This window comes from Mustela nigripes, chromosome 12, assembly GCF_022355385.1.
Source record: "Mustela nigripes isolate SB6536 chromosome 12, MUSNIG.SB6536, whole genome shotgun sequence".
In the NCBI taxonomy this organism is placed as follows: domain Eukaryota; kingdom Metazoa; phylum Chordata; class Mammalia; order Carnivora; family Mustelidae; genus Mustela; species Mustela nigripes.
This window is the reverse complement of record NC_081568.1, coordinates 30571497-30595328: the sequence shown is the minus strand read 5'-3', so window position 1 is coordinate 30595328 and position 23832 is coordinate 30571497. Positions and strand designations below refer to the sequence as shown.

The following is a 23832-nucleotide window of genomic DNA, read 5'->3' as shown; positions in this document are numbered from 1 at the left end:
AGATGAACATTTATTAGCCAAATTACATAAGAAAACCTTGTATAACCAATTGTGGAATCAAAAAACAAGCGTTATGGTTTAGAAATTTCAGCCAGATTAGTTCTTCCATTAAAAAAAAAAACAAAACCAACAACTTGGCATATTGTGAGATTTCAGCTACTAAAACCCATAAAACCCAATATCCAAGTAAACTCTTCTTAGAGTTGGACTTTCGGATTGCTATACCATAAAGTATTTAAAGAAATTTAAAAAACAATAAAGGATATTCAGTCCCATTGTTGTTATTAGTGTCATTAATAAACTAACATTAAAATGTACCTTTAATCATTTTTATTTCATCTTTACGTTTTAAGTCTGATTTAATTAAAAAAAAGTAGGGGCACCTGGCTGGCTCAGTCAGTGGATCATGGGAGTCTTGATCTCAGGGATGTAGTTTGAGCCCCATGTTGGGTGTAGAGATTACTTTAAAAATAAAATCTTTTTAAAAAATGAGTAAATACATACATTATTGGAGTGTGTGCACAAGTGTTCTTTTTTAAATGATGAGATGCACAGAGAAATAATTTGGTAGGTCCATTGCTTAGCACATTATTATAATGAGATGTTTATCATTATGATTTAGAATAGCCAGAAAAATTTCTCTCAAATAATTTTTCTTAAAAAAATTATATAAGTAAAAACATGTTTTAGGAAAGTTAAAATAAGAAAGATAAAAACCATTCAAAATTCTACCAACCAAAGATAGTCACTGCTGAAATTTTATTTTCTGAATGGATGTCTCCTTCTTTCACAAAAAAAAGGCTCATACTGTATTTAAAACTGTTTCTGTAGACTGTCTTTATACCTTAAAGAATTTTTCTAAAATGAAATTTATAAGAAATTTTTGGAACAGAAATTAAAATTTAAAGGAACAATAGTAAGAGACTCCTTCCTGTTATTTTAAGACAAAGATTAAAATTTGAAGGAACAATTCTAAGAGGCAAACAAGACTAAGGCTGAGTCTTCATAATCAACACTATACAAGATTACAACATTTGTTTGATTTTAGTCCATTGCCTGTTATTTTAATGTTCTTTATCTAGATTTTAAACGTGTGGTTTAACTACGAAGAAAAATTACCAAAAAACAGACCATCAAATGTTGTGGGTTTTTTTTACTTGCTTTATCTTCATATGGCCTATGCAGTAAGGCAGATAGATAAGGGGAACTAAGATTTTGGCAAGGCTTTGTTTCTGTTCAACATTATCTCTGTACCCGAAACTGATAATATTTGCTTTATAAACTAGAATTATTAACTTTGTGTAATAGGATAGAGGATAGAACCCAGATAGTGATCATCAATTGAGTCATTTATCTTCAGAATCAAGCAGTTATCTCTCAGAGGTGTGGTCCTGGACCCAATCTCATATAACATTTTTTATCAGTGACTAATACTATGAGAAAAGACATTTCATTCACACAGCAAATGAAACCTACTTGGGAAATGAAAACTAAGAAGAGGAAGTCACATTCTCAATGACCAGATTAGAATCAAAATGACCTGGAAAATTGGAGAAGTAGTAACAAGTAAACAGAATGAGTAAAACATAGGGGTGGGCTAAAATAACAAGGAAGAAAAACAAGTTTCAAAAGAGGAATAGCTAGTTTTTGGCAAGTATAGAAGATAACTTAGAGATTCTAACAAATAACAGGCTGACTAGAATCAATAACGCATTGTTTGAAAAGCAAACACAACATTGTGAAATGTATTCTTTACTAAAATTTACCTAAAATCCTACTACCCAGTGAGTGTCACTTGCAAACACTAATAACTTGTTCTTTTTACCAGAAATCCTACTATTCACCTTAACAACAAATGTGAAGAACATAAGCACTTAAATGACTGGACGGTAATAGAAGAAAAACTAGTCAGTCTCATTGTAAGATTGGGGAAAGATGATTTTTTTTTCCTCATGAAAGAGAAAATAATTGACTAATGATCTTTAAATAGGAATGTGTAGTTACAAAGATGAAAGGTTATTAGATTCAGGCTTTCATGTACCTTAAGTAATTTAAAAGTGGATCAGTTGTACTCAACTTTCATGGAAAAATGAAAGAGAAATGAAGTTAAATTGTATTAGGAAGGAATTACTTTAGAATAAATAGGGACAAAACATAGGATAAAAAAGGTTGGTTGAAAATTGGAACAATTCTGAGAATCTGGTAGACTTTCCATTGTTAGATTTCTTCTTTTCTAAAATGGTGAAATGTGATACGTGGAAGGATGAAATGCAAATTTTAAATGTCCAAACCGGACCTCAAATGTTGTGATTTTTGCCTTAGGTTGCAACTAGAATCAATAAATTTGCACCAAGACCTAAAAGCTACAAGAGAAAGAGCAAAATTTGTTGTTATCAAAATTATTAGTGGTATGTCAGGAGACATTTTTAAAAGGCGCTCTAATTGTGTTGCATCATTGAATACAAGGGCAATATCAGGAACAGATATCTGACCGTAGACTTAATAAGAAAAGGATGTGGAATGTATGGATGAGGATTGTCTCCTAAGGAAGCAGTATTCCTCTTTTATTTTCTAATGATGCTACAGTATGCTGCTTTTATTTTGCTTGTTTTATACTAGACATACATTAATTACAGGACATTTAGAGTACAGACAGCAAACAGGGACAAAAACCGTATGTGTAATTACACAACTGAAGAGAAAAAAGTAAGTTAACATTTTGATCTATATCTTCTCAGACTCTTTTCTATGTAGAGATATGTAAAATATTTTATAACGCCTAATTTTAACTTATACGTTTTAAACGTGTATAAAAAGGGGGAACTTTGTAATCTGCTGCTGGACTTAAAATCATGAACCTTATTTTCTATAAATATATAAGACCTACACCATTTTTATGGTTGTAATAATTTGCATAATCCCTACTTTTGGTCATCTGTGCTTCCAATTGTTCACTATTATTAACAACGCCAATTATAGCTCCAATATATATATTTTTTTAACACCAAAACGAGCATTGGAATAAAGGACTCCGTCCCCCAGAGCAGAAGCCGGACCTTGCTCATCGAACCGATTATTTATGGAACATTTATTTATCGTGGGCACTGCGTCGAGGATGGGAGGCGGTAGAACCCTCACCCTCTCCTTAAAGTTAGTGTACTTTAAGAGAAAGTTGCTGGGTCAGAGGCCAGGTGTATACATATTAATTAGGCAAAACAGTTTCTAGAACTGAAATCTCTACAGTTAATAGTTCCCAGGTTTATGCATAAAAAAATATGAACCCACAACCTCTGCATTAGCCCGTGCTCAAGAGCCACACAGACAGAAAACCCGACTCAGCCCTCAGCGGCGTGCGCTCCGTTGCAGGCAGAGGAAACCCTCTCCCCGGGCCTCCCGGCGCCGGCGCGTGCGCGGGACCCATCTCCCCCCACCGCCCGGGACCACCACCCCGCGCTGCCCGCTTCCGAATTCCCTTCTCCCGGCCTGCGCCAGGCGGTGGAAAACGAAACGTCCACCCGACCACTTCCTCTTAGAGAGGTTCTCCCGCTAAGTGTGGTTTTGAAGATCAAGTGCAAGGCTGCTTGGTGCGGTGGTCACAACGAGGGTGGAAAACAAACTTTGTTACGTGTTAACTTGGTTGGAGCACAGCGAATCCGGGAAGGGATCGGAGTTACGTTAAAACCGTGCGCAGCTTTGTTTTTGAATAAACATCGTTTTCACTGATGAAGAAGGAAGGGAGGGCTTGAAAGCCGGACGGAGAACGGGGCAGGATGGTTTCCGCAGGTGGCGTGCGGCCGCATCCCGGCCTCCTCGGCTCCGATTACAGTTTCCGCGGCGCTGGAGGGGAAGCATCCTCCACGCTGCGATCTCCCATCAATGGGATTCCCCTCGTGGGAAATGCCGCCTCCCGGCAGACTTGCACTCGGAGGGCCGGGCGTGTAGCTGCGACCTGGGGCTCCCAGGCGGGCGGACGGGTGCGCACGCCGCGAGCCCCATGGAAACCCTGGGTCGGCACCGCGCTCCCTCCACGCCCCGGGGAGAGCCGGCACCACCCGCCGCCTGCCGCCGCGGAGGGGCGGGGGAGATACCGCGGGGGGCGGGCGCGGCGCGCGGGGAGGGGAAGGGGTTCTCGCGCGATTGGGCGAGGTTTCCGGTGTTGTGACTGAAACCCGTCAATATGGCGGCGATCGGCCGCGGCCGCTCGCTGAAGAACCTCCGAATACGAGGTAAGCTCGCTGCAACCCTCGCTCCCTCCCGCCTGGGGCCCGCGACCCCTGGCCCTTGCCTCCCCCTGGCCCTGGGCTGGGGGAGCGATTAGGGGCGCTGGCCGGAGCCAGGGTTGCCGGCGCTGGCCTGCGAGCGAATCCTAATTGGAGCTGTGTGTCTGTTTCGCACAGGGCGGAATGACAGCGGCGAGGAGAACGTCCCGCTGGATCTGACCCGAGGTAACGCGGGGCGCCGCGGGCGCCGGCGAGGGCGCGCTGCTGGGGAGGAGCTGGGGGCCGGGGACCGGGGGCAGGGGCGGGCCCCGCACGGGACCGGCGGGGGTGCGGGAGGCAGAGCCCGAGCCCCGCCTGCTGGCTCGCGGGAGCCAAGCCCGGGGCAGCCTCCCGGGACCCATCCCCCTTCCCGGTGCCCGCTTCCCTGGCCCCGCGCCTTTCTCCGGGCCTCTGGGTGCGGCGGGTGCCGCGGAACGCCAGGCGGGACTCCGCGGAGCCGGCGACCGTCTGGGTGTTCTGGACCCCCGAGGGAGCGTTTCACTCCCATCCCGGAGCTCGTGCAGCCATTCGCCTGGAGGCGGCCGGCGGGAGGTAGAAGCTGTTATTTAGGTTGCCGGAGGATGTCTGAGGGAAGAGCGACCACATCCTGCCCTCCCCGTCCCCCAGAGCAGAAGCCGGACCTGCTGGGTTCTTGCTTGCCTGCGTGACTGCTTTACTGTTTGCTCACCGCCCTGGGGGACCCGCAGCATTGATAACTGGGTAGTGAAACCTAGAATCGGGGACTATGGTTAAGTGTCTGGTTTACGCTGTAGTTCATTCCCGTTTCCCTTTCCCCGGTGGCTGGGAGTGTAGTTGGCAAAGACCGCCCCCTCACCCTCGCTGCAGGTTCATTGTTTACCTTCTGCAGTGGCGACGGGTTTGTTTACACCTTGGGAACTGGGCGAACCCCGCGGTTGTGTTTTTAAGGATCTAATCCAGCTACTGGCCAGTGAATCTTATACTCGTCACCGTAATGGATGTATTCGACAATATCTCGCTGAAGAAACAGTAGTTGTATACAAGGTTTTTCTTTCTTTCTTTCTTTTTTTTTTTTTTTTTTCTTCCACGGTAAACAGGATTTGGTCTACTGATTCCGAAGAAGTCATATTTCACACCGGCTAGAGTGTAAGCTGGTTCAGCTGTATAGAATGAGTTTCCTTTCTGAGATCTGAAAAACACTTTAGGAAGTTAAAGAAAGTCGTAAACAGTTCATTAAAAATTTGAAAAATTTAACCCATGTTCTACTTGACGTAATGACTGTTATCTAAAGTATTTGTCAGACGCGGGCTCATTGTTGAGGCTCATCTCTGGTATTTAAAGCATAGTGCATTATCTGCTGTATTTTATATTTCACAGTGGAAGATAACTGTTATAAACTAAACTGCTGCTTTTCGTTTAGCTACGAGAGTACATTTTTGTACGAATATTTTATTCTGAAAGTTCAGGGACTTTGTTTTGGGCGAGCTAGATGCTGGTGCTAATAGGCAGATGGGTTTCTACTAATGCACTAAACTGAAACTTTTTTTCATTAGTGTTCATTTTTCACGGACATTTGTGTAGAAAGATGTAAAGCTTTTGACTTTTGTGTAACAGTTTGGAAACTTGACTTTAAAACACACACACGAAAAATCTATATGAAATGTATGTGGTAGTCTAGTAAATTTCCTAACAAAAACAAAATTCCCACAGGGTTCAAAATTAACATTTGTGTTTTGTAACAGATGTACTTTATTAGTGATTTAATTTCTTCATGGGCATATGTATTTAGATGGTGAAAAGAGAACTTATCTTCTGTCTTAATTTTCTCCTTAAAAGTTTGCTTGGATGTGGTGCTAGAAATGTTATATTTGTGCTTTAGGTTGAGTTTGCTGAGCTGTATGTAGCAGTTTCTGTGGTTGGTATCAAAATTTTGGTTTGTAAAAAAATGTACAAATTTGTTTGGATACCTTTGATTTACTTCAAACTTACTCAAGTGCACAGATAAGTGTATGTTTACTATTTAAAATGTTATAGTTCCTGAGCATTTTGTGAACATTATAGTCAGTAGATGTTTTTAGAATAATGCAACAAGCAAAAAATGCTATTTGTACTTGCCCTGATAAAATATAGTTTAGTTTGCAATATACACAGCCTATTGAAATTGATGGCAAAAGACATATGCAAGTAAGAGAAGCTATATGAGAATAAAAAATAATTTATTATATAGGGAAGCTGTTGTTCAAGGAACTGCTATTCAGACAGACATTTCATTGTTGAAAGGTTTGTGAATCTAAAGTCCTGTGGATCTAACCTCAAGAAGCCTCATGAGGAATTAATTATTCTTTAGTAATAGTTTTTGAGCTCTTGGGCAGTCTGGTTGCTGCTGAAAGGCAGCTGTTTGTGGATTGAATTACAGTACATTTTAGATAAAGTTTGGGTAACCAAAACTACATGTTTTTAATGTGAAGGCAGTGTTTGATCTCATTTTAATTGTTTTTATATAACCTTTGAGAAATTCATTGTGTAGCTATCTCACAGAGTTCATTGTTAAACAGAGGTCATGGTCATTGTAATTCCTAAAGGAACCCTCAATGTATAGTGAAAAGAGATTAGACTGTACAGTCAAATAGTTCTGGGTTTTAATCTCAGTGGGCATACTTAATAGGTGATGTGGGGCAAGTTATTTGACCTTGTTTAACTCTTGTTTTCTTCAACTCAAAGAGAGATAACTTCAAAGGGCTATTAAGAATGTGAGAAGTGAATGAACTAATGCTTAAAATACTCAGTACAGGAGCTGATACTTTTGTGAGTGATGTTAACTAAACGTTAGTTGTTTTCCCACACTATGAAATCAGTTGTGATTATTTATATTGCACTTAAAATATTTCAAAGTTGTTCTGAACATTATAAACAATAAGGAATTATGGTATTGAGGCTTTCATTTTTTTGAGACATACTGTTAATTGGGTATAGCTTGTCTGAAGTAGAGTTCTTTTTTTTTAAATTATTTTTTAAAGATTTTACTTATTTATTTGACAGACAGAGATCACAAGTAGGCAGAGAAGCAGGCAGAGAGAGAGGAGGAAGCAGGCTCCCCGCTGAGCAGAGAGCCCGATGGATGTGTGGCTTGATCCCAGGACCCTGGGATCATGACCTGAGCCGAAGGCAGAGGCTTTAACCCACTGAGCCACCCAGGTGCCCCGAGTTCTTGAATATAACAACTGTAAAGGAATATTCTGTGAGATTACCAGTAAATTAGGTCTAAGCAAAGAGTATCATATGTACTTGAGATAAAATGTAGTATTTTACTTTATAGAACCTTAGAATTTTTCTCTGACTCCAGAAATTTCTTAGTAATAAAGATTTGGCTAGCCTTGCAAACTTCTTGAGGCCCAGGAGAGTTCTAGGTGCTTTGGTTTTGGTAGTTGGTTCATACATAGTGTACTTCAGTTAAGTTGGTGGACTAATTTTGATCTAGTTTAGGAACTGTGATCTACTGAAGTACTGCAGTAGATCTCACAGTAAACTTACTGGTGATTGCTGCTTTCAGTTTTGTTCAAACAACTACTTAATTTTGTGAAAGTCCCTGATAGTTGCTATTGATATAATTTAAATACTCTCTCTGTTTTGCATGCCAATATCTATTTTGAAACCAAAAAGCTTCCCTTAGTCACTTCCACTGCAAGGATAGCCTGGCTTTATTTTTTTATCAGTCTCATAGTACATTTGTGGTACTGAGTAACGTGAAAAGACACAGGGTATTCTTCCTGTGTAAGTTCTTCTTACTGTACAGTAATTTAATCATTGTGTTCAAAGTGAATTTTCAGGACATGGACAAACCTGTATTGAAATCTTTCAGAATAGAATTTATGTAATAGTATTGAGTTTTATTTCTTGATTATCCAATTCTTTTACTTTTCTGTTAGAAAGAATACAGAAATTGGCTGTCTTAGTTGCTGTTTCATACTTAGAAAGATAGGAAGGTTAACTGAGTGATGCAGATTTGAATACTGCTTTTTGTTTTCTGATTTTTTTCTAGTGAGCAGATAGATTACTCATGTTGTTTGATTACTGACTTGAGTTAGACAAAACAAATGTTGACTGAATGCTTGTTATTTACTAAATGCTGAATTAAGTGCTGGAGGAATGAAGATAAGGAAGATGTTATTCCCCCTTTTAGGTATTTACTGGAACAGATTAAGCGATTGCAATATGGAACGATAAATTAAGTAACCAAACTGTACAAGGACCAGAAATAACCTAGAGGAGAAAGTGATGAATTGTTTGGTGGGTAGAGGATTAGAGAAGGCTTCACAGAATGTTTGACTTCTCATAAGAATAGTGGTGGACATAAGGAAAGGAAACATGGGTTCCAAGAGACTGGACCACACCTTCTGAAAGGTAAAAGTCAGCAGGAAAAGGAGCTGCCTAGGAAGCTCCATTGATGTAATCCAAGAAATGGTGGTGAACTAGACTAGAATGTTAGAGTTAGAAATGAAGGTCAATATATATTGAAATGGAGTAATCAACTAATTTGTTTTCTTCAGATTTCAAACTGACTACACTGTGCAGAGAACTTACTTTATTAAGAAGGTCAAAGCTGTCTAATGTGAATTCCCTTAACTCCTTCCCTTTATTTTTTAAAGTAATCTTTGTGCCCAGTGTGGGTCTTGAACTCAGTACCCCAGATCAAGAGTCACATGCTCTACCTACTGAGCCAGCCAGGTGGGTGTGCCTGTCTTCTCTCCTTGGTATTTTATACATATATATCTTCTGGTTCCCTGAGTCAGGGAATAAAGCATCTCTGTTCCCTTTCAAGGCTAACCTGGAAAAGAATTTTATGCTTTTAATACTGTTTCCTCTAAGATGCTTTGTAGAACTGAGATCTCTTTCTTCTTCATTTCTTCCTTCCTATTGGAAGTTTTCTTATGTTCAGTCATCATTTGTTATATCTTTCATATGGATCAAGTACTATACCAGGCATCAGATGATAGTGGGAGGTGTGGAAAGATAAAGACAAAGATTACAAAATATCTGTTTTTCCATCGACTCTATGGAAAGAATAGTTCATCCTCATTCTAGAGCTTTCTTCTTTAACCGCTCTAGTCTTCTAAGCACAGCTTTCCCTGTGTACTGAAAATAGTTTTTTAAAGGATGCTGGTAATCTCATGTAAAATTCATTGGCATCTTTAAGTTCCCTATTCTATTTTAGAACTACTGCTGTATTAATAGTTTTGTTCCAGGTTCTAAAATATGTTATCTCACTTAATCTTTAATAACTGAGGTACTCTTTTTATCCCTATTTTACAGTTGAGGATATAGGCTTTAAAATTCTAAAGGTCTGAAATTCAGGTTAAGTAATTCAGCCAGGGTCATAGGATTAGTGAGTGATGCAGATCATGCACTTGTAGGCACTACACTATTACTATTCTTGCAACTATGTCACTTGATTTCTGTGAAATATTCTCCTGCTTCTTTTCCTGCCTCTCATGCTGCCCCTTCTGTGTTCCCTGACTAGTCTTCCAGCTACTTAAGCAAGTGAGCCTTAAGATTCTGTCCTTGATCTCTTCTTTCCTACGGTGCTAGGTGCTATGTCCCTGAACAGCCTTTACAATGAGAGCTTCAAAAATCCATGAATTGGGAAAAAAAAAAAAATCCATGTGCTGAGATAGTTATGATAATTAAATTTCTTTTAAGCTTGCAAAATATATTAGTATTATGTGTCTACTACTCATCTAAAGGCCTGATATATAAAACTTTTCATCCCAAAGCATATTCTTTTAACTTTCTAGTTACCACCACCATCCTTTGTAATAATCAAGCTAAAGACCTACAGATTATCTTTGTTCAGGTGCTGTGTTCCTTCAGATTGCCGGTGAAATACCTAAGGAGATGGGTTCTTTCCTATAACATTGTCTTGGTCTTGTTCACATCTTTATTATCTCATTTGGATGATGTAAAATCTTTTCTGTCACCTTTTCTTCACTTTCTCTGCTATGTGATTGCCAGGATTATTATCCTGAAATGTAGATCTGATCTTATCATTCCCTTAAATTAAAAAAAACAAAACAAAACCCAGAACACTCACACTTCCCTGGCATGTTGTTGCTCACAGAATAAAGTCCATATTTCTTAACTTGGCATTGAAGGCCTTTTATGATTTATTCCAGAATTAGCTTCTTTTTTTTTCTTTTTTTTTAAGATTTTATTTATTTATTTATTTGACAGACAGAGATCACAAGTAGGCAGAGAGGCAGGCAGAGAGAGAGAGAGAGAGAGAGGAAGGGAAGCAGGCTCCCTGCTGAGCAGAGAGCAAATGCGGGGCTCGATCCCAGGACCCGGAGACCGTGACCTGAGCCTAAGGCAGAGGCTCAACCTACTGAGCCACCCAGGCGCCCCCAGAATTATTATCTTCTGTACTGTCTTGATCATACTATTCTGTCAGCCCCTGTGCAGAGTTTACTTGTGTAAGACATTCTCTTCCTTCCTTACACACAGCGCTTTTCAGCAGGGATGGGGAAAGTTAGCAAGTCCAAAGCACTTACCTCCCCATATTTGTTCTTTCCCCTTGGAGATTGTGTTATACCCCTAGTTGAGAATCTGCTTTGGAAAAAATGATTTATTCCTTGCATATGGCATGTGGTTTCTATTTACTTGACCTCGTGCAGGTGGTTTCCTCTGCCTAGAATTTCATTTTCAGTACTCTTTGTTGAAGTCCTAATTCTTTAAGGTCTAGGTTACTTGCAACGTCTAGAAATCATCCAAGTGAGTATTTACTGGGATTGCTTCCTCCTCTACTTTTCTACATTTTGTTTGTTCCTTTTTTAAAATATCACTTCTCCTTGCCTTACGTTCTTTGTCCTGTTGTTTTTCGTTACTGTATCTTAAGCTTCCCCAGCATCTGTGATATAATAATGATTGAAGCATTTTATTGAAGGTCAGAATGGAGAGAGAGATGGGAAATGGAATAGTACAGCATTAAGGAGAGTAGAAGTGAAAGAACATTTTAGGTTTGCAGTCCTGAGGGACATTGAGATTGATGGTGCTATGAAATGAAGAAATCCATTTTGGAGGGATGATAATGAGTTAAGCTTTGTACTTTGAATTTCAGGCGATTAAGTCAATCATATATAAAAGGTAGCTGCAAATACTGGCTTGGTTCTAAACTTGTGATCTGATTGTTCTCTGCATGGGGCCTGAAGACAGGGAAGAATGTAAATGGAGAAAGCGAAAGATTTAAATGTTAAGAGGATAAGCTGAGGAGAGTGGCATAGCCTAAGAACCAAAAAATGAGAATAAGGTGGCCAAGAGAAGAAAACTAGCAAGACTATGATCTCAGAAGACAAGAGGGGTGTTTTGGTTGAAGAGACTGCGAGACTGTAGCATTGAAATTGGTGTTTGGAGAATTCCGTTCTACTCTTCCTTAATATAAGGATGATGTTGGCATACTATTTAATCTCTCTGGGCTTCAGTTCCCTGTATCTCTGAAATACATACTACATTACACGTGTAGCACTGTCATCTGCTGTCTTTGTGATCCTCAGATATCTCCGTGTTTCTGGGATATTGAAAAGGTTAAAAAGAAAGCATTACAGCCTTATTAAATCACTGTAAGAAGTATTCCCATAAACAGTAATGATTACATGTAGGAGTGATGGTATTTCATAGCACTTTAAATGTAAATTATAGTCAACTCTCAATTTCCTTTTAAGTGATCATCTGCAGTGACTTGCTGCCTCCTCCCCCTCCCAGGTCTCAGGCTACTGAAAATAGGGCTGTGAAAAGCACAGTGGGGTGAGTGAATGGTTTGCATGCCTGTGTGTCTGTATCTCTGACTATCACCAAGCTAAATACAGTCCACTCTCATTTACCTGCACTTAAAAAAGGTGAATAATGACGGAAGAGTGCTAAATTACATAATTTAAATAGCATTACTTGTATGTGGCTTGGGAAGAGTTTACATTCTTTCCTCCCCTACAATAGATTGATGTGTCTTTTCTTTTATGTGAATTATTAGCATCAATTTTTATTTCCTGAGCAAATACTATTAGAATAGCAAACATAGATAGGTGAAAATGTATATTAGGTAAACCACATGCGAATATTTGAGAGTTGACTGTTAACGCTTTTTGGATCATCCATTGTTTTGTATTATCTGTGCTTTTTTGTTAGTGTGGCCAGGTTAAAGCTGAATAGCTACTTTAAAATTTTATCTGAATATACTTCTAAAATTATACAGATGCCAAACTAAAATGATGATAATTGTGTAAACCTAAACAAATATAACATATGTCCCAAGTCATAGGATGGAAAGAGAACTGAAAACTTAAGTACATTCTTAAAATCCCTTTTACAAAGTCTTTGAGCCAGGCAGATTGCATAAACCAAGCAACGTACCTGGTAATGATGAAATTTATATAAAATTGGGGTGTGCCAGAACTTCAAACATATCCTATTTATGAAGTTCAGTTGAGTTTTGTAAGAAATACAGAAGACAGTTTTTTAATTACCTGCCTTTTCAAGAATTTAACTCTGTCAATTACTTTGCCATTTTTTGCTCCAATGGTTTGAAGATTAGAATTTATAGTGGTTTGTTAATGCCAGTCAGCATATTTTTGATCCATATATAATTGGGTTAGTAAGTGTTACCATGAATCAGGAAGGCACAATTCTTGGTTTCAAGTTTATATTATAGTTGGGATATACCTGTATCAGGGCATAGTATAAGACAGTAGTATTTGAAGAACCTGTTAGTTGTCCTTATAAAGGAATCAAAAGCTGGAGGCATTCAGAAAATTCAAAAAATGGGAGGAGATAGGTAAGGAATAGCTTAGAGGGAAGACCTCATAGAAGTCTTGACACCAGTCAGACTGTCAGACTTTTTTGCATTAAACGGTAGCATTTGAATAGGTAGAACTTTGGGTCAGTGTCTTAAAAAATTGCAACTTAATTTTGTGAACTAACATTTCTAGCATATTATTCCATACTTGAAGGTAATGTTGAGGAAAAGTTGGTGATTATATAATTCTCATAATTATTGAAAGTTAATTATATCTCTAAAGTCGGGCTTTTCTGGCCTTTAAAGGTAGTACAGTACTGGACTGAGAGCTTTTAGGCATACTGTGAAATAATTGTGTGCTTGTGACTATGAGTATATAAATGCTTGGCTGTTATTCCAAATCCAAGTATAAATGACTTTTTTTCTTCCATTGTTTTGTAGTATATGTGTTTCCTTTCCCCTTCATTAATACTGCATGTTCAAAGGGCTTTATAAATTTGTTATCAAACTTACTTCGAGATTTATGTAATTTGGAAGTAGAGATTATGTATGAGATGGGTAGTGTTTTTTTACTTTCCACACTGAAATGACCATATTTGCTGACCTCAGAATTTAAACACGTGGCCTCATGGTGAGATAGAATATTTGAAATTAAGATCATTCTGAAAAACATGGAATGTTTCATTGCTAAATCCAGACAACCTACCCAGCCCTCTAGTTATTTGGGTAAATGGTATACTGGGGAAATTATTGCTTTTATTAAAGCGGCAAAATGAGAGTTGAATTGCCACTTGCAGGGATTTTAGTGATCTTGTTCAGAATCCAGTGTAATTTCATGTGTTTTTTAAAACGAATAAAGAGTGAAGAGACACAGAAGCTGTAAACAAAGAAGACTGCCAAGTAATTTACTTTTAGTTACTAAGAAGGAGCAACTTGCCAGATAAAAGTGTATTTAACTGCTTTTAGATGTGTGCACATAAATATATTTATCTAGTCTCATAGTCTCATACTTCGAGAAATCACATCTTAAGGTAGTATTGCTTATTCTTTCCATGCTTAATGTTCATCCCTCATATACTAAAACTTTTAATTGCCCTGTTTTTTTCTCTGCTCATAATTCTGTATAATATACTCCCTAACGTTCACCACACCACCACCACCACCAACAACCCCCTTACCCCAAGAAAAAAAAAAAAAAAAAGAAAAAAGAAAAAGAAAAACTGAAGGGAATAGAGTTGCAGAAAGAGTGAGAAGACTCCAGTGGTTGGAGGTAGGTGAGCTGTGAACTCTTAACATTTAGTTATGGCAGTTTCTGTGTTTGTGACCAGGTGGCTAGTGGAATATTGTGGAATGTTTTATTTATATGTATTGTGGATAAATTTTTAATTGTGTCTATTATATGATTAGCATAAAATCATGATAATGGAATATTTGAATACAAATAGCTATTTTCTGCTTTATTTAGAATAACTTGTGTTTTTATTTTATTGATGTAGTTTGGGATTTCTAATGTTATTGTTGAATGCCATAACTTGATACAAAGCAGGTCAGATTCTTACATAAGATTTCATGTCATGTAAGGATAATTCTCAACAGAAGTTTTTACAACGTTTTAATGAGTTAAATTTTAGATTAGCATAGCCTTAAGAAATGTTTATATCACTTTGTATATTTTAATAAGAACCTTACAGTAACCTTTTTCTCCTTTGTCATGGGAGATGTGTTCATGTTTCACCATTGTTTTGAATACAGAAATATAATTGTTTTACCTAGCGAAATGGAAGACATTTAAAAACATGCTGATCATTGTTTAAAAGGAGATAAAAAAGAAGATTAAGAAATTTGGATAAGCTGTTGTGTTGCCTTTAACTATGCTGCTGTTTCTTTTGATAGTTATTTTATTTTATTTAAAAAGTTTAGACTTACTTTTGAATCCTAGGAAGAATTTTTTACTTACATCAGTAATTGTTTCTATATTAAAGGTACTGTAGAGAATAAGTATAGTTATTTTTAACTTAAGTATATCGCAAGTAAATGTTCACTTAGGATACTTTGAATATGAATGGATTGAGGGAGGTATGTGTGTATCTACATATTATGTTTATTTTTAAGCATATTTGGAAACTTCAGAAATTATTTTATTAGCTCCCCCATTCAAAACAAATCTTTGATGTCATCCATCATCACTCAAACCTTTCATTGATAGGTAGCTTATTCTAAGTTGTTTCTTTGCTGAGCAGCTAAGTTTGTAAATGAAATTCTTATATCAAATTAACCAAAATTTAATAAATCATTTTCAGTAATTGATCCTAGTTCTTTCATATTTTTATTTTGTAAATATTCACAAATAAAAGTAATAGGTTTACTCATGTTGGACACTGCTGTGTGCTGTTAGAGAGTCTTACCTTTTCTTCTCATACAGGCCAGTCCCCAACTACTTACTGAGTACTGCTTATGTGTCCAGCATTATTCTGGTTGTTAGATGTTTAAGACATGGTCTTTGATTACAAAAAATAGCAGTTACCGTATTTTGAACTTCAGTATATGTTGGAAACTGTTAAAAACATTACTTAAATTATCTAATTTAGTCTTCCTACATTTGTAGAAAATATGTTTTAATATCCTTATATAACTGGTGAAGAAAGTGGGGCCCAGAGGGAGCCCAAGTAGCCCAAGGTCATACTGGCAGTAGAAGAGAGAGGTAGGATTCAGATCCCATTCACTGTTTTTGATTCTAAAACCCATACACTTAACCTTTTATAATCTTTCTAAAAACAAGTACAGTAGAAAATAAATCATATTGCTGGAATAATTAGCGATTAAATTAGTATGCTGTATATTATAATAATGTTGATTTGGAGCCCTCAAGAAGAAAGTTACTGGTTGAGCTCTGAAATATACATTTTAGCCATTATTGATATAATTATTTCTATAACTATTACATATTTCTCTCCTTTGTTAAGAAGAATATATCAACTACATTTTAACCTTTTCTCTTTGGCTGGGGCCATCATGAATGTCGATTATTTTGTTGATGGTGGGGGCAGAACAATTTATTACTACCTTGTGTGACATTGGACTGCTCTTTTTGGTCTTATGTGCTATTTTCTTATACTCAGCTATTACTTTACTTTGCAACTCTTATTCCTATGTTTAGCAGTTCTTTTTTTACTTTTACTGTGCTATAAAATAGAAACCATATAACTGGACTTGGTAATATTATATGGAAAATAAATATCAATAGGTTGTGATTATGTAGAATTAAGGGCCCCTGCTGTCAATAATATATGTTACCTGTAGTGAATAAACTTGGTGAGGATACATACTTTGAATCTTTATTGCTGTTTTTTGGTGTGCTTACTTTTATTTCCTGGTTGTTTTCCAGATAGCATGGCCTCATAGCATATAGCTCAAGGTAGGTGAGGTATGACTTGATAGTATTTATGTATACAACATGGACTGTAGGATTATATAAAGATAGATATTAAGGTACAAAATATGACTAATATGGACAAAATAACATTAATAATATGCTAATTACATAAAATAGAGATAGTCTAACTCTCTCTGTAGCTGAAAGCATGGCCTTTAGAGTCCAATCTGGATTTGAATCTTGACGCTGCCTCTTAGAAGTCTTTTTTTTTTTTTTTTAAGATTTATTTTATTTATTTTTTGACAGAGATCACAAGTCGGCGAGAGGCAGGCAGAGAGAGAGGAGGAAGCAGGCTCCTTGCAGAGCAGAGAGCCTGATGTGGGGCTCTATCCCAGGACCCTGGGATTATGAGCCGAGCTGAAGGCAGCGGCTTAATCCACTGAGCCACCCAGGCGCCCCTTAGAAGTTTTTTGAGTTTGGACAAGTTGCCTTTTCTGAGCACGTTTTCTTATCTCTGCTCAAAATGACACTTGAGGGAATAAAATGTAAACTATTTATTACAATTTTGCCACAGTTTGGCACATATCTGTACCTAATACCTATATATATTAGGTGTTCTTTAGTGGTCATTTAAAACAACAGAAATGAGAGAAGGGAAAGATAAGTGTGAGCTGGGAAAAAAATAAAAGAAAGTGGGGCATTGTTACAGCTTTGAAAGAAAAGGATGTTGTTAAGTCAAGAGGAATTGAGCATAAATAAAGGCATTAAACATTTTATTGAGAGAGGAATAATAAGATATAGAATTTTAGTATTCATATTGGATTCATTGTAAGGTGGGGGTAAGGTACTGAGGGCCTTGAAAACTGTGGAGATATTAGATGCTTTTCTCTTTTTACATGTTAAAATACATAATGTTGTGAGAGAGCTGTAAATGTTCAGTTACTTTTTATTTAAAGAAAACAGATCCAAAAAATGTTTGTCATAATTGTATAGTCCTATAAATTTAGATAAATTGAACACATGAATAAGCAGAACCCGGATCAAGAATCAAAATGCTGCTAATACCTCAGAAGCTCCTGTTCTGTCTCTTCCGAGGCACTACTTTCCCACACGAAAGATGCCACTATTTTGACTTCTAATACTATAGATTAGTTTGGCCTGTTTTTGAACTTTCTGTGATACACTCATACAGTATGTACTCTTTTTTATCCGGTTTCATTTGCCCAATGTTATGTTGAATCACCATGTTGTATGTAGAGTTCAAGTTATTTTAATCCAAGGCTGTTTATATCTATTAGGTATGTGATGATATGGATATAGTCTTTCCTTTTGAATGGGCAGTGGATTTGAATGAGTGGATAGAGTTTGGAATAATGACGTTAATTCCAACTTTATTTAAAAACTATAAATCTTTTTCTGAATATCTTAGTCTTTTGCCTCTTTTAGTCTGATCTTTTGCTTTAATAGGTGGTAGTCAATACATTAGATAGGTGAATTTTTTTTTCTTAATGATTGTTTAAAGAAAAAGTATAGGGGCTCCTGGGTGGCTCGGTGCGTTGAGCCTCTGCCTTTGGTTCAAGTCATGGTCTCAGGGTCCTGGGATGGAGCCCCGTGTTGGGCTCTGCTCAGTGGGGAGCCTGCTTCCCCCTCTCTCTCTGCTTGCTTCTCTGCCTACTTATAATCTCTCTCTGTCAAAATAAATAAATAAAATCTTTAAAAAAAAAAAAAGGAAGAAAGAAAAAGTATAATCAGAACTCAATAAACTCAAAGCTACAGGTTAGAAAGAAGATGGGAAAAATTTAGAATTCCAGTCCAATAAAAGTTTTTGTGTTGACCTAAAAAAATTGGTGGAATGATTACTGAAATTGGTTAGTATTTCTATAGGAAAAAAAGGGAGGATGATAAACATTTCTTGGTCTTCACTTAAAATGATATGCTGATACAGAAATATCAGTGTGTTAATATTTTAGATTTATAACATACAGTTTTAAGTATTAATCAAAGTTGAAAAGTTGTTAGAGTATAAAATAGAAATGCTTCTCCTTGAAGGAGCATAAATGTTTAAATGTCTTTTATGATTCTCTTTCTTAAGAGCTCAAAAGGGGCCATTAGAACACTTGTCTAATCCTGCTTTATTTTTTAACATATGAGAGAGTCGTAAAGTAATGCAATTGATTTTTTTTAGTAGACATAGTAGAACTTTATGAGGTTAAGTGAGAATGCTGAAGACTTCATTGATAGTTATAAAGTGTCTTTAAGTGATTGCTTTTGTCTCTTTCCCTGTATTTCTCAATTTCTCTCATTGGTTTCTGTTTCTTTCTCTATTTTTAGTTTTTCTTCTTGTGACTTTAATATACTAGGACATCTATAGAAATGGACATTTGTCTTTTGCTGTACTTGATAATGTTTTATGTTCCTTAATTTGAAATAAATGTTAATTGTTAAAGGTTTTTTGTTTTTGCTTTTACTTCTTCATTGGATTTTAGGGCTTTTCTTTCTCCCTGAGTTGGTGGTGCTTTAATAGAAAAAGATTCCGTTGCTCATCTCTTGGTACTTGTCCCCAAGAAATTAGAACTGAGTATTGCATAGGAAATTGGTTAAATACTTGAAAGCAACGTAGCACTATGTGCTTAGCATAGATTAGTAGAATAAAGAACATTTTACTTATTTCAGTATGCAAGAGCAAGAGTAAATGTGAAAGTGAAACAAGTATTCACTCTACTGAAGGTAAAGAAACTTCTGATGAAGTGCATTTTTAAAATGTTGATATTTTAAAAAATATTAGTATTCACTTTGTTTTAAATATTCAGAATGTTTCAAATGTTCATGTATCTATTCTGGGAATATGGGAAACAATAAATTTGGAATTCCCTGAAGGTGGGAACATAGTAATAACCTTCGAAGATCCTTGCTGATTCTGAGTCTAGACTATTTAGTTCATTGAGTATGGATTATTAGCTATCAAAAATGCTTTGTTTTAGTGGTGAATTTTGAGTGAATGCTTGTTTGATAGTATTAATTAGGAATGACAAAATGCAGTAAATCTATATTTTGAACCATGTTTTTTGGGATTATATTACTTACTGCTCTTGTACACACCAATACATCATATTTCCCCCCAACTATTTTAAATGATTTTTCCTAGAATAGTGCTGAAGTAGTAAACTCTTGGCTGACCAACTTGATCAGAGGTTGGTCTAAAATGATATTTTGATTATTTTGTGAAGGGTTTATTGAATGATGTGTTGTTTTAGCAGACAGTCTAGAAATTATATCCTTTGAATATCTGTTTCCTTTAAGCAGTCCCCTTGGAAAGGATATGTACTTTCTAGTGGTGATGTCCCTGTTAGAAAGATTTTAAAAATTCTGCTTTTGAAGATTGCTAAAGCTTATAATACAGCCCTTTAAATTGCTGTTTGATTTTTCCTTTGGGGATGAATTGGAGTTCAGGAACTGGTCAAATATAAATTGTGGTCAAATATAATGGACTATACCAACAACATGACAGAAGAAAGAGAAATTAAGGAGTCATATCATTTAAGATACCTATGAATAAACCTAACGAAAGAGGTTAAGAATCTATATGCAGAAAACTATAAAGTACTCATGAAAGAAATTGAGGAAGACACAAAGAAATGGAAAAATGTTCCATGCTCCTGGATTGGAAGAATAAATATTGTGAAAATGTCTGTGCTACCTAAAGCAATCTACACATTTAATGCAATTCCTATTAAAATACCATCCATTTTTTTCAAAGAAGTGGAACAAATAATCCTAAAATTTACATGGAACCATAAAAGACCTCGAATAGCCAAAGGAATATTGAAAAAGAAAGCCAAAGTTGGTGGCATCACAATTCCAGACTTTAGGCTCTATTGCAAAGCTGTCATCATCAAGACAGTATGGTACTGGTACAAAAACAGACACATAGATCAATGGAACAGAATAGAGAGCCCAGAAATAGACCCTCAACTCTATGGTCAACTAATCTTCGACAAAGCAGGAAAGAATGTCCAATGGAAAAAAGACAGCCTCTTAAACAAATACTGTTGGGAAAATTGGACAGCCATATGCAGAAAAATGAAATTGGACCATTTCCTTACACTACACACGGAAAGAGACTCAAAATGGATGAAGGACCTCAATGTGAGAAAGGAATCCATCAAAATCCTTGAGGAGAACACAGGCAGCAACCTCTTTGACCTCAGCCACAGCAACATCTTCTTGGGAACATCGCCAAAGGCAAGGAAAGCAAGGGGAAAAATGAACTGTTGGGATTTCATCAAGATCAAAAGCTTTTGCACAGCAAAGGAAACAGTTAACAAAACCAAAAGACAACTGACAAAATGGGAGAAGATATTTGCAAATGACATATCAGATAAAGGGCTAGTATCCAAAATCTATAAAGAGCTTAGCAAACTCAACACCCAAAGAACAAATAATCCAGTCAAGAAATGGGCAGAGGACATGAACAGACATTTCTGCAAAGAAGACATCCAGATGGCCAACAGACACATGACAGAGTGCTCCATATCACTCGACATCAGGGAAATACAAATCAAAACCACAATGAGATATCACCTCACACCAGTCAGAATGGCTGAAATTGACAAGTCAGGAAATGACAGATACTGGCAAGGATGTGGAGAAAGGGGAGCCCTCCTACACTGTTGGTGGGAATGCAAGCTGGTGCAACCACTCTGGAAAACAGCATGGAGTTTCCTCAAAATGTTGAAAATAGAACTACCCTATGACCCAGCAATTGCACTACTGGGTATTTACCCTAAAGATACAAACATAGTTTTCCTAAGGGGCACGTGCACCCGAATGTTTATAGCAGCAATGTCTACAATAGCCAAACCATGGGAAGAACCTAGATGTCCATCAACAGATGAATGGATAAAGAAGAGGTGGTATATATACACAATGGAATACTATGCAGCCGTCAAAAGAAATGAAATCTTGCCATTTGCCACGATGTGGATGGAACTAGAGGGTATCGTGCTTAGCGAAGTAAGTCAATCGGAGAAAGACAACTATCATGATCTCCCTGATAATGAGGGAGTGGAGATGGAACATGGGGTGTTAAGGGGGCAGGAGAAGAATAAATGAAACAAGATGGGATTAGGAGGGAGACAAACCATAAGTGACTCGTGGTCTCACAAAACAAACTGAGGGTCGCTGGGGGGAGGGGGGTTGGGAGAGGGCAGTGTGGTTATGGACATTGGGGAGGGTATGTGAGGAGTGAGTGCTGTGAAGTGTGTAAACCTGGCGATTCACAGACCTGTACCCCTGGGTATAAAATATATGTTTATAAAAAAGAAAAAGAAAAATTAAAAAATATATATAATGGAGATTCATTAATTCATTGATTTATTCACTTACTAATTTGAAAAGAATTCATTGAGCACCTCGTATATTCTCAGCACTGTATTAAATACTGGGATGTGTATGACAAGATGATTTTTCTAAGAAATACGCTGCCACTATATGTGATGACTCCCATTGTAATCTAGTCCCTGGCTACTTCTACAATAATCTCATTGCCCAACTCTTTTCCTCTTACTCACTTTATTTGGCAAAACCGCCTCCTTGCCATTCATTCCTACCTATAGTCTTTTTTCAGAGCCAGAACCTTTGTACCTCTCTTTAAATCCTGTCTGAATTGTTCTTCCCCCGATATTTGGAGGCTTCCTTCCTCAGTTTGTGTAATTCTCTGTTCAACTGTCAGTTTATCAGTGAGGCCTTTTGTGATTGTTCTATCTAAAGTAGCCCTTATCTCCCTCACTTTCCATTCTTTTATATTGTTTTTTCTTCCATGGTCCTTGTCACTATTGCTATTACAGTATTGTTTATTGTTTGTCTCCAAAGAATGTAAGTTTTATGAGGACAAACACTTTTTTGTGTGTTCACCATTGTATCCTCAGTGCCTAGAACAGCCCCAGCACATTGTATGTACTTGATTATTTTTTTATTGGTGGAATAAATGTCTGTGATGTTTATGTTTTAGTGTGAGGGTTCCAGATTGCTTACTTAACATCTTGACCGTATGGTCACTTAGATCAACGTGTCTATATCTCAGACTTAATAATTATTGTTCTAAAAATCATTCTATATATTTCATCTGGGCTAAGAGCAGTACTTTAATGGGGCCAAAGCAGGAACCCAGGAGACATCCTGGCCTCATTCCTTGTCCTTATTCTACACATCAAATTTGCTACCAGTCTGATGATAATGATTTTATCTCTGAAAAGTGTTAAATCTGTTATTTTTATTACTATTTTTTAATATTTTATTTATTTAGAGAGAGTGCATGGTGGGGGCAGCAGAAGGGGAGGGAGAGGGAGAGGGAAAGGGCAAAGAATCTTAGGCAGAGTCTGTACTGAGTGTGGACCCTGACGGGGGCTCCATCTCAGGGTCATGACCTGAGCCAAAACCAAGAGTAAACACTCAGCAGACTGAGCCACCCAAGCATCCTAATTATTTTTATTTCTGCTACTGTGCCTTTATTTGGGCTCCCATTTATTTTTCCTGGATGAGAGCATTGGATTCTTAACTACTCTATCCATTCTAGTTTTGTCTTCTCCTAGTCTTTATTGTAGGTTTCCACATAAATTAATCTTAATATCCCCAGCAGGTTCAGCATCTTCCTTCTTTGGGCTTTTATAGTATATAAAACTTTCTGTGTTACCTTTCTTATAACTTTGTGATAATTTGTTCATGTCTGCCTTCTTCAGGACAGTTGAAAAACATTTATAGACCTTTGCTATATGCAGGTTACCATTCCTTTCTTGGTGATTCAGTGTTGAAAAAGATTGTGTCTCTGTCGGTGAGGAGATTATATTCTAGTGGGGGAGAATGCAGACAATAAACACGTGAAAACAGAAAGTTAAGTACTGATGCTCTGAATAGTGTGCAATTGGGTATTTGAAAGTGGTAGTTGGGATTGTCAGAGAAAACTTCTTAGAGGCAGTGATACTTTTGATTCAGGACTGATGAGGTGGCATAAAGTGAAGATATGGGGGGTAGGTCTACTTACTTCTTCCTAGTTAAAGAACATGGTACAAAAGCCCAGAAATAAGAACAAATAGTGGTTAGTGCTCAATGAACCAGAGGGAGAAGAGAGAGTGAGACTAGAGACTGTGGTATGCTTGCAAAGAGAAGCAATTAGAAGGTTAAGCAGGGGATGACATTATCTGATTATTTAGAAAGCTAACTCTTGATTGGTCTGTGGATAGTGGACCGAGGCCCCTGGAGAAACCTGTGCATGGCACATGTTACTAAATCAATGTTAATTGAATGAATAAGTGAATGAATTAATCCTTTCACTTTATATCCACTTTGAATCACATGAGACTTCAGAATTCAATAGGAGAAAGCCACAAAACCAACATTGTAGAAAGGATGGTTGCATTAAAATTGTGCTATGTGTGTCTAACCCT

General features: G+C 37.3%; 1 protein-coding gene across 5 annotated transcripts in view; it reads left to right on the top strand.

Moving 5' to 3' along the window:
* The first annotated feature begins 4131 nt into the window (after positions 1-4131).
* RICTOR (RPTOR independent companion of MTOR complex 2) overlaps positions 4132-23832 on the top strand; it is a 129400-nt gene continuing 109699 nt past the window's right edge. For 4 of the 5 annotated variants that reach the window (XM_059417025.1, XM_059417022.1, XM_059417023.1 and 1 more), the window contains exons 1-2: positions 4132-4226; positions 4398-4445. In XM_059417025.1, the coding sequence (XP_059273008.1) occupies positions 4178-4226; positions 4398-4445 (97 nt within the window). In that variant the 5' untranslated portion in view covers positions 4132-4177. Of the gene's footprint in view, positions 4227-4397; positions 4446-11990; positions 12033-23832 lie in introns of those variants that run through there. The other variant, XM_059417024.1, reaches the window with a different exon arrangement.